Source organism: Chenopodium quinoa, unplaced genomic scaffold (genome assembly GCF_001683475.1).
Source record: "Chenopodium quinoa cultivar QQ74 unplaced genomic scaffold, ASM168347v1, whole genome shotgun sequence".
In the NCBI taxonomy this organism is placed as follows: Eukaryota; Viridiplantae; Streptophyta; class Magnoliopsida; order Caryophyllales; family Amaranthaceae; genus Chenopodium; species Chenopodium quinoa.
The window spans coordinates 206349-217670 of record NW_018743906.1 but is presented as its reverse complement, the minus strand read 5'-3'; the positions used below and the strand labels follow the sequence as shown (position 1 = coordinate 217670).

General features: G+C 37.2%; 3 protein-coding genes across 3 annotated transcripts; 2 read left to right on the top strand and 1 right to left on the bottom strand.

Moving 5' to 3' along the window:
• Positions 1 to 2435: 2435 nt before the first annotated feature.
• LOC110686984 lies at positions 2436 to 2819 on the top strand. Its single transcript, XM_021863617.1, has one exon. It carries the CDS (start codon positions 2436 to 2438, stop codon positions 2817 to 2819), a length of 384 nt encoding a protein of 127 aa, XP_021719309.1.
• Positions 2820 to 6215: 3396 nt separating this feature from the next.
• LOC110686983 (uncharacterized mitochondrial protein AtMg00810-like) lies at positions 6216 to 6653 on the top strand. The gene has a single exon (XM_021863616.1). It carries the CDS (start codon positions 6216 to 6218, stop codon positions 6651 to 6653), a length of 438 nt encoding a protein of 145 aa, XP_021719308.1.
• Positions 6654 to 7653: 1000 nt separating this feature from the next.
• LOC110686904 lies at positions 7654 to 11213 on the bottom strand. The gene is made up of 4 exons (XM_021863514.1): positions 11054 to 11213; positions 10871 to 10948; positions 10647 to 10751; positions 7654 to 7911 (listed from the first exon to the last, which is right to left on the bottom strand). The coding sequence occupies exons 1-4, from the start codon at positions 11054 to 11056 to the stop codon at positions 7834 to 7836; spliced, it is 264 nt and encodes an 87-aa protein (XP_021719206.1). The 5' UTR covers positions 11057 to 11213; the 3' UTR covers positions 7654 to 7833.
• Between the last annotated feature and the right edge of the window lie 109 nt (positions 11214 to 11322).

Below are 11322 nucleotides of genomic sequence, written 5' to 3'. Positions count from 1 at the left end.
TGGCCCTAAACTATCCACGGCTCCACCGGTAGAGTTCTTGCTGAATTCAATTTGGATTATTGTAGTTTCTAAATCAGGCAGTCCAAAACATACCACTTAGAATAGAGTTTGATTGGCCATGCACCGTTGATTCAAAATTGTCAGCAATCAAGAAATTGGATAAAATATACGGAGTAAAGTTTCTGTTCAGCCTTTTTTTTTCTTACTAGCTAGGGGCTACTATCTTTATCTTTACTTGTATAAAGGGCGTAACCGGCTGTCGAGTAGGGGTGAGTAAAAATTCTGGGTACCCAGAGTTAAAACTGGAATCGGTTAGGAAATTGGTGGGTTCGGATCTGAAATTGGACCCGATGGTTTCAATTCCGGGTGATAAATTTAGGAACCGGTTGCAACCGGTTTCATTCCAATTTTCAATTATGTGGACCCGAAACCGATTGGGTACCCGCTTACTCAATATATATTAAACTAAATATATTTTTTTAAGAAAAAAAAATGTTAAATGTATCTAGTTAGTAAAATAAAAATATATATATTATTAATATCTAACCTAAATGAAATAGCTCATGCAATCATTCATATATAAATATAAGTATTAAACGCTAAAAATGAAAATGGATCAAAATAAGTATTAAATTTGTATTAAAATTTAATAATTATGTATATAAGTGGGTACCCGGAACCGAACCCGGTACCCGGCACTTCTAATTCCAATACATAAAGTTTAGAACCCGGTTGAAGTGGTTCCAATTCCAATTCCGAATTTTAGGACCCGGTATCAACCAATTTCGGGTCTGGTCCTAAAAATTTGATCGGATACCTGGTTTGCTCACTCCTAGCGTTTAGTGGCTTGACTTGTCTAAACCATTAATTAGTAAAAAAAAAAAAAAAATAGGAATATTTATTAATAATGTACAGTTTTTGTCAACATTTAATATTATATTAGCTTCTATGAAAACATAATATGATTAGCCTTTGTGAAAGCTATGTAGCTGTTTGAATTTTCTATTGTAATCGTATTTTTTTAAAATAAATTGTGATCTTCCTCTCATTTGTTATATATTTTGATAATATTCCTAATCTCAAAAGATAAAATTTAATATTTAATTACACTTGAAAATCTCATTCGCCAATTATGCTTATGGGACATTTGAATTATTTAATTCTAAAAGAAATTATAAATTTGTTATATAATTGGTTATAACTAATATTTATAATCCTACATGGTGTGTTGAAAATTTTTTACCCTACGTGACTCTATAAAAACTCAGGAAACAACTCCCCTTTATTTCTTTAAACAAGACACAGCTTGTACCTGGCTTGCTACAACATGTTACGCCTAGGTTACAAACTCTTAAATGGACCTAGCCCACCCTAATTTATTATGGACTATTAGTATTAGAGACACTATGATTATTTAATTAATTAAAAAAAAGTCACTATATTAAAATAAAGGTTATTAGGTTGAAATAAAAGTGACAATGACTTTTTTTTACAAGTTATTAGGGAATTATAAAGGCTCTAAGAGGTATTTTATTCAATGAAATATTTTATATACTGGTCAATATGTATAATAAAGGTCGCCATGTTAAAATTAGGGTCATTATGTTCAACATAACGTCACGTTTTAGGTTCACAATAATATTAAAGGTCGCACAAGTTTTAATAAAGGTTACTATGTTAAAAATAAGGTTGATATATATGTTCATATTAGTGTTACTATGTCAAATATAACGTGAACTGCGTGCATATAAACCTCAAGTCCATAATAATATTATTGTGGATAAGGTCCACGCAAGTTTTTTCCCATATAGGTTATGTGTATTGTAATAAATAATCATCCTAATTAGCTGACTAACTAATACACAATTTTACCTAATGTTTTAAATAAAGTTTAATTAAATCCTTAATAAAACCTAACTAACACAACTAATCAAACTATTTTAAAATAAATAAATAAATCTAAAATTACTCATGAATAATAGAAAGTATGCTAAAGGTACACTTGGTGTAAAAAAAAAACTATGTACACCAAGCTCCCAATTAGTTAAAAGAGAATTTTATTTTGAAGTGGATCATCCTTCTATTCCTTTCCTTCTTGTACATCAAGTGTACCCCTATATTTTCTTGTAAATTTTTCCTATTCGAAATTAAACTTAAATTCAATTGAAATTGGAATCATCGATGTTCCCATGAGGCCATGAAGCTTGGATTAATAGAAACCTGTTAGAGGACCAACTCAACCAAAAGCTTAAGCTGATGGTTGAGGCCCAGAAATATGTTTTATACTCTATCACTCCCCCTCACACGAGAGCCCGTTTGGGCTAGAAGTGTGGATGCAGCATGGGCCCTCCTCATACCCAACGCTTAATATTCCACTTGAAAGTGGGGGTGGATGAGATTCGAACCTGTGACCTTTGTGTCACCCTCCTCTATCCATGGCCGACACTAGCAAAATTCACCCAGCCACCATTGTGACAAATATCAAAGCTTGCATTCCTGTCACGCTTGATTATGAAGGCAAACAATACAATAGCTGGTCTACCCTCTTTCAACTGCATTGCCCCGCCAATTTGGTGATTGACCATATTCTTCCTCCGACAGTTGATCCCTCAGCCAAGGTTTCCGCTCCGACGGAAGCCGACAAAGCCTTCACTCAGCGCCTTGATGATATTGTCCGTCAATGGATTTATGGGACTATCTCCTATGACCTACTCAATTCTATTCTCGACCCTGATGACTCGGCCGCTGATGCGTGGAACCGGTTGAAGAATTTCTTCCTCAACAACAAATCTGCGCGAGCCCTTCAATTTGATGCGTAATTTACAAACACTCGGCTTGATCATTTTGATGGAGTCAAGTCTTATTGCACACATTTAAAACCCCTAGCTGATAATTTGAGAAATGTTGGTGATAAGGTCTCCGACAATCGGATGGCTCTACAACTTTTGAAAGGTCTTTCGGAGGAGTATAAACCCTTTCGTACGTCCGTCCGTCATCTCAATCCTCTGCCCTCTTTTGATGCACTTCATTCCATGCTTGAATTAGAAGAACAAGGGAATGCCACTGATCTCTCTCTTGAGTCTCAAGCCGAGGCTCACATCACGCAAACCCATACTGCATCGCAAAACCATGCTGAAATTACCCAACAATCTTCTCGTGGGTCAAATCAGCGCGGTGGAGGAAATGGCCGGAAATCCACCAAGGGTAAAGGTGGCTCCGGCAAGGGCAAGGGAAGCGGTGGTTCCGGGCAGCAGCGCGGTGGCTCAGGGCAGCAGCCACCCCAGCACAGACCACCGTCGCAGCAACAGCAGCAGACAGGGTGGATGTATCCTCCGCCTTGGGTGTACTGCAGCAGCAGCAGGGCCCTTGGGCTCTTCCTCCCTGCCCCTATCCGTCAGCAGGTTCGGGCTCCTCTCCTTGGGCAACTCGACCACAGCAGCAGCAAGGCAACCAAGCCGGTGTTCTTAGACCACGACCACCTCAAGCCTATTATATGTCGGATCCGACTTCCTCGGGGTACACGCCTACTAACATTGATCAGGCGATGCACGCTATGAGTTTGACTGATCCGAACTACTACATGGATACGGGTGCTACTTCTCACATGACAAACTCTCAAGGTAATCTGTCTTCCTATTTTCCTTTGAGCAATGGTCCTCATAATTCAATTATTGTTGGTGATGGTAGGAAAATTCCAATTTATGGTTATGGTCACAAATCCTTAAACCAAAACACACTCCACCTCAAAAACGTTCTTCATGTTCCCAAATTAGTCAAAAATCTCATTTCTGTTAGGAAATTCACTATTGACAATAATGTTTCCATTGAGTTTGATCCTTTTGGGTTTTCTGTGAAGGACTTGCAGACGGGGAGCAAGCTAGTGAGATTTAATAGCAGTGGTGATCTTTATCCCTTCTTCACTGATCGTCAAGTCCTCTCAAACTCCATTCCGTCAACTTTTACAGTCATATCTCATAGTGTGTGGCATTCCCGTCTAGGTCATCCGGGACATGCGGTTCTTAGTTCATTGCGTAGTAGTAATTTCATTCAATGTAATAAGGCTAAACATGTCTATCATTCTTGCCCTTTGGGTAAATTAATAAAATCGCCTTTTTACGATTCGATGTCTCATACTACTATGCCTTTTGATATTATACATAGTGATTTGTGGACCTCTCCCGTTCTTAGTTCTCTTGGACATAAATACTATGTCCTCTTTCTTGATGACTACACAAATTTTTTGTGGACTTTTCCGATCTCTTCTAAATCTCAAGTCTTCGATCTTTTTAATCGTGTTCGCACATATATTCGAACTCAATTTGAAAGAGAAATTAAATCTTTTCAATGTGACAATGGTACAGAATTTAAAAATGCTCCATTTCAAAAATTGGTCACCAACATGGCATGGTTTTCCGTCTCTCTTGTCCTCACACCTCTCCTCAAAATGGCAAAGCGGAAATAAAAATCAAAACGATCAATAATATTGTTCGTACTCTTCTTTGTCATACATCCATGCCACCCTCTTTTTGGCATCATGCTCTCGAAATGGCCACTTACCTTCACAATATCTTACCTACAAAGCTCCTTGGTTATTATTCTCCGACACAAATTTTGTATCAAAAACAACCCGATTACTGTCACCTTCGAGTTTTTGGTTGTTTATGTTATCCTCTATTTCCTTCATCCAAAATTCACAAGCTTCAATCTCGTTCATCTCCTTGTGTCTTTTTGGAATATCCATCTAATCATAGGGGATATAAGTGTTTTGATATGTCAACAAGGAAGATTATTATAGCCAAGCATGTATGGTTTGATGAGTCGGTCTTTCCTTTTGCTAATATTCACACTACGAAATCTCATTCTTATGATTTTTTAAGTTATGATTCGGACAACCTTGACAACCCTCATTTTTTGAGTCAAATTATTGCGCAACAAGAGCTGCAGCAGCACCCCGATGCTTCTGGTCAGCCCAATGGCTTTCCAGCGGCCGAGGGAGAGCTACGGCCTGCTGCTACTGCTCCTTTACAGCCCACACCGCAGGCTGGTTGTGGTGGGACTGCTCAAGCCGCAGCCACCCTGCGGTCTTCTCTGCCTCCCCCTAATCTCGAGCAGCGCACTCCCCCGCTCTCTCTCATTCCTTCCCACTCACCTACGCAAGGGTGTGACACCCCCCCTAGCACTCGGCAGCCTGGTAATTTTTCATCAACTGCCATCCCAGCTGGGTCACACGCGGGTGATGGCGTGGGGGGTGAACCCTTTGCCGAGGTTGAGTTGCCTATCCCTCCTCCTCCTCTCAATCCCGTGCCCTCTCATCCCATGGATACTCGTAGTCACCATGGGATTGTAAAACCAAATCCGAAATATACCAATCATTCCCTGCTTACTACCACCTCCATATCTCTAATTCCAAAAAATCCCGTACATGCCTTACGTGACCATAATTGGAAAGTTGCTATGCAGGAAGAATTTGATGCTCTTATTGATAATGGTACTTGGGAATTGGTCCCGCGACCATCCAATGTGAATGTGATTCCTTCGCTCTGGATTTTTCGGCATAAAACGAAGTCTGATGGCTCCTTTGAGAGACATAAGGCTCGTCTGGTTGGTGATGGGAAAACTCAAAGAGAGGGGATTGATTGTGATGAGACTTTTAGTCCGGTTGTGAAACCGGCAACTATACAGACGGTTCTTAGTATTGCTTTGGCTAAGGATTGGTCTATTCATCAACTTGATGTGAAAAATGCTTTCTTACATGGTAACTTGAATGAGAGTGTACATGTATCAACCTTTGGGGTTCAAGGATCCGACTCGACCTGATCATGTGTGTCTTTTGCGTAAGTCTCTCTATGGTTTGAAGCAGGCACCCCGGGCTTGTTATCAACGTTTTGCTGATTTTGTTGCCTCCTTTGGTTTTGTTCACAGTAAATCGGATACTTCTCTGTTCATTTATCGCCGTGGTAAAGACACTGCTTATATTCTTCTTTATGTTGATGATATTGTGCTCACGGCCTCTTCAAAGTCCCTTCGGAAATATGTCATTTTTTGAGTTTGCCATGAAGGATTTGGGTCCTTTGAGTTATTTCTTGGGTATTGCTGTCACTCGGAGCAAAAGTGGTCTATTTTTGTCTCAAAAGAAATATACTCATGACATTATTCACAAAGCAGGTATGACAAACTGCAATCCCTTTTAGACTACGGTAGATTCAAAAGGGAAAATGAGCACTCAATCCGGCACTCCCTATTCTGATCCTACTACTTATCGCTCATTGTGTGGGGCGTTACAGTACTTGACATTCACTCGTCCGGATATCTCTTATGCTGTGCAACAGGTTTGCTTATTTATGCATGCTCCTCAGGTTGCTCACATGAATGCTTTGAAACGAATTATTCGTTATCTTCGAGGTACTTCTGATTATGGTTTAACTTTATATAAGTCATCCGTAGCTTCTCTTGTCTCTTATACGGATGCCGATTGGGGCGGGTGTCCTAATACTCGTCGCTCTACATCAGGTTATTGTGTTTTTCTTGGTGATAACTTGATTTCTTGGTCCTTTAAAAGACAACCCACTTTGTCGAAGTCTAGCGCCGAAGCAGAATACAGGGGGTTGCAAATGTTGTCTCGGAGTCATGTTGGATTCGTAACTTATTGTTAGAACTTCTATGTCCGATTAAGAAGGCAACCTTGGTTTATTGCGACAATGTTAGTGTCGTTCACCTCTCTAATAATCCGGTACAACATCAACGCACTAAGCATATTGAAATGGACATTCACTTCGTTCGTGAAAAGGTTCAACGAGGCGAAGTTCGTGTCTTACATGTCCCATCCCGATATCAGATTGCAGATATTTTCACTAAAGGCCTTCCTAAGGTCTTATTTGATGATTTTCGGGCCAGTCTCAGCGTTCGCAAAGCTCACGTATCGACTGAGGGGGTGTGTTAGATTATGTAAATAATCTATAGTATTTAGTTTGTAATTATCTTGTAATTTATATAGTTAAAGGGCTGTCAATTAGTTCCTATTTTGTAGCCTACAACTATGCCTAAGTTAAGGCTTATAGCTTGTATATATTTGACAGAGGTGATCAATACTAATCACGGCAAATATTCTTATAAAACCCTAATAAATGCTTAACCAATTTTTATTTATTTTTCTCAAGTTTGTTTCTTATTAATTTGATTATACCTTATTAAATACAACCAGCTATATGGTACGAGTACATGACATTATACTCATGTTGTCTTTTTTTTTCGTTTTTTTTGGAAACATGGCTGGTATCTTAATATCCAACTAAATTGATTTACTTTGTGACATCTTAAGCTTTACACACCTTAAAATTAGATCAAGGAGTTAGGGGTATGTAGCCCGATAATTTATAGCAATGTTGACAGTTGACACCAGCAAACACATGAAACAACCACGGACCACACAATTCCACCATACTGATGCATTCAAACCAGGCTCCACCTCTAAAAACTATCTTAAATTACTGCTTAACCATTGTTACTATCTTTATTCTTTAGTAGTTTCGAATTTGTGGAAGGCATTATCAAAAAAAGGCTCTTCCTTTTTCTTATTTCCCCTTCTGAGAAGGGTTAAGGAACACAACTTTCGGAAATCAAATAACTACTATGTACGACATGAGGGGAAGGAGGTGTAAGGAAGCATAAAGTTCATGCTGAAATTGACTGACACAAGACGTACAGTAACCACAATACTACTACATTCGTTTATACTTTTAATTTCCTTTCGAACCAACAATCAAGTAAGCTTGCATACAATCACAGTGAAAATAGAACTTGCAGATGGATGTCTGCCACTAAAGAAACTGAAGTTTAATCAGTCTTCTGGCTGTGCAACTCAACTGGCTTTGGATTCGGATCTGTCGTTGAAGATTCGGATTCTACATTCACCTGTTAAGTTCAAAGTAATGAGATAACCTATAGTCCAACTGAATAAAGTTGATAAACTCAAAAGCAGCATGCTCCAAACAGCACTAGATGATAACAGAAGATTCACATATAAAACAAAACTTAATTTAAGATTGCAACTAAATTTAGTCTTCCTACAGTGCACATGATCTCATATAGGTAAGACCATAACAGCATAAGCCCAACCAACCAAACACAAAACGAAAACTTAGCAGCCATTTAAAAGTAAGCATCACCATTAACTTTGTAAAACATATCCAACTTCGAAAAAACTTTATACTTAGAAATTTAATTTGCCTCCTAAAGTAAACTTTTGTAATCTATATTTATAGCCTGTGTATCTTGTTGAAGACTAAATCTCACCGGCCAGAACGTAAAATTGCTACTCCAGTACCTCAAGGCACATTATCAAGAATATCAAAGCTTCTTCCTGCATGAGCTTGAAAGCTTCGTCATCACAATTTTCATGAATAATTCATTTTGTGTTGCTATTGCCTCCAAGGAGGGAAACATCAACTCATTCAAGGACACTAGCTCATATGACCTCTATAATAGAAATTCAAAGGAAAGCTACAAACTACAGTAGATCAGTTTACTTATCTATGAGGAAAGTTATAGTAGGAGATTTTCTTCCATAGGTAAAGAAAGTATATAACGATAAGTTCAACTTATTCATAGTAACAGATATGGCCAGCATTGCAAAGGAAGATACATTAGATACTAAGAGAAATTCAGGTTTAAAATCTAAGCCACACCTTACAAACTAAAGTGGAGAAGCTTCACTTTTGCATACATCTGATTATGTGAAAATATGTGGGTTATCAAGCATGAAACCTTGAATAATTTCACACTCTGGGCATCAAGCGGCACAGGGATTGATAAGATAGGATGCCATCTTTTTTTTAAGCTACTGCCTACCTCTTTCAAAAGCATACTTCAAAAACCCCTAGTCACAATAGACTATTTTCTTGACATCACAATGTCATTCATAGCGCCCTTATCAATTTCACCATCTCCCAAGCAAACAAACATATTTTTTTATTACTGATTAGCTTTATGCTCTAACTACTGGCATTACCACAACAAATAAAATGATGGTAGCATCACATCAGAAGTATTGACAGCCTATGTTTCTGGCATGATGCTACACTATAATCCAATAAAATGGTGTCATATGCAGATTATATGCATCAAAACAGAGATTAAAGGCAGCAAACAAGTTACTCATAGGCCATATACAAAGTACGAGGTAAAAAATTAAAAACTTGGGCAGTCACGTAAGTTGGTACAGTTTGAGAAACCAGTCAACTCTAATTCACATTTAAAATACCAAATTTTAAATCCAATTGGTTCTTATGTCATAGCTCATTACATCTCATTAAAGCTATTCCACCAAGTCACCAACCTTTTGTAATAGTTTAAACAAAATTTTGTAACTTGCATGCATAAAAGGCTTCAAAACCAGATATCTCTCCAACATCCAAATAACTGAATAAACGCAGACATAATTAATGGATAAATTGGTGCAAATATTTTCTTGATTAATTAGCCTTAAAACTACAGCAGAACAAGGGTAAGAAAGGAAGGATTCATGTAATTGTAATTTCTCTTTTGGAATAAGTACACCATTTGCCATAAATGATCCCACCTTTTGAATGCATATAAATCATCTCAACTTTTTAATCATTCCAAAAAGCAGGGCATCAATCCTCCCTAATGCCAAAATCTCAACATTTTTTTCTAAATTTTTTTTTAAAAAAAGTATTGATAGCAAAAACAAATCAATTAAAGCCTCTATGGAGGAATTACTCGATTTTGTTGAAGAAATGCAGTCAATGGAGTACATAGCCAACTAAGTATCAGTAATTACATATTTACATGTACAAAAAAAAGTGTTTTAAGCCCAAGAAGATAGGGGTCAGGCACTAAGGCACTTTTAGAGAGGTGCGAGGGAGGCACACAACAGCATTAATTACACCAATTGTTTTAATTAAAATAATTGTGCCTCAAATCTGTGAGGCAAGTACCACACTGGCACACCCTCCGCTTTGCACAATGACTCTTAGACTCTAATCTCCTAAAATTAATAAACTAATATGTTCCAACAAATTAGTTTAATTTAGCAAAAATAAGTAAAGTTCACCAAAAAGATTGAGTCTAGATAAGTCAACAGTTGAACTTCTCAACAAACTGTGATATACTCAATATCTAGCTTATAATATTAAGTGAGCGACTTCTTAATCCTATCATTCAATCTAAAACTTCAAAATGGATTAATATGATTCACTTATATTACCAAAAGGGTATAAACTTTACACAGCTATTTGGTCAATTGGCTTTCTAACGCCAAATAAACTGTATACATAATACATGTATTGAAGAAGCTAGCTCCCAAACCACCCCGCCGCAATCAAGAGGCTAAGATTTTGCAAACAATTCGACATTGGAACAGCCCAGAAGTTAAGTAATCCTCAAAACACCTTCCACAGTTCTTTCCTAAATATAAGCATATACCAATAATACCATCATCATCATACAATTCTACAAATAAAGAATTCACACCAAAAGATCACAAATTTATAGACAACCATCATCATTGGTATATTGGTTTACAAACAATCATCACTCATAACTTGATTTTAAGATCCAAAAACAACAAGATTATTAATTCATACAGCAAAAAAAATCATAAAAATTACTTAAAAAATGTAACTTACCCCAGATTTATTAGTGTTGTTGGACATTCCTGGCTTGAAAGGGCATGCTGGAGGAACCCTCTCAGGTTTCCTATATTCCCAGCCTAATAATCGATACACTCTTGCCTGAAATCCCCAAAATTAATCAATTAACACAATCAAATTAACCTAAATTCAGATTAAATTCATAAAAAAAACAATTTTTACAAAAACCCAGAAAAATCAAGAACAGGAGAAAGGCTTACCATGAGAATATGATACAGAAGAGGAAGAGCATTAACAACTGGGATCAGAAAAAGAGGCAACAAACATGCCAAACAAACCTACAAATTATATTCAAAAAATCACAAATTAAATTAGAAAAAAATCAAAGAAGATACAAAATTCAACCAAGTATGATAAATTAAAAGGGGTTAAGATAAATTTACCATTTTTTTCAAATTGTGTAAAGTTGATAGAAGTGAACAAGTTGGATTGTTCTGGTTTTTAGGAAGAAAAAATATGAAGGAGATGGAAATGGTGCGATGCGAGGCTGTTTTTTTTAAAGTATTATTTGGATGAAATCACACGATTGCGCACTCGTTGAATTTTATTGATGTCGTTAGAGTTAGTACCTTCGGGTAATTGGATCTGGTCTATTCTAAGGGTGATAAAAAAAAATCAATCCGTGTCGGACCTTAACATCATATCTCGTGTC

Bases quoted from the DNA above. Each gene is read 5' to 3' on its own strand.
- LOC110686984 (XM_021863617.1), top strand. From the start codon at position 2,436: ATGGCCGACACTAGCAAAATTCACCCAGCCACCATTGTGACAAATATC.
- LOC110686983 (XM_021863616.1), top strand. From the start codon at position 6,216: ATGAGCACTCAATCCGGCACTCCCTATTCTGATCCTACTACTTATCGC.
- LOC110686904 (XM_021863514.1), bottom strand. The intron at 10,752-10,870 runs GTAAGCCTTTCT...TGGGGATTTCAG, and splicing joins TTCTGTATCATATTCTCATG to GCAAGAGTGTATCGATTATT. The intron at 7,912-10,646 runs GTAAGTTACATT...TGAACTTAACAG, and splicing joins ACAACACTAATAAATCTGGG to GTGAATGTAGAATCCGAATC.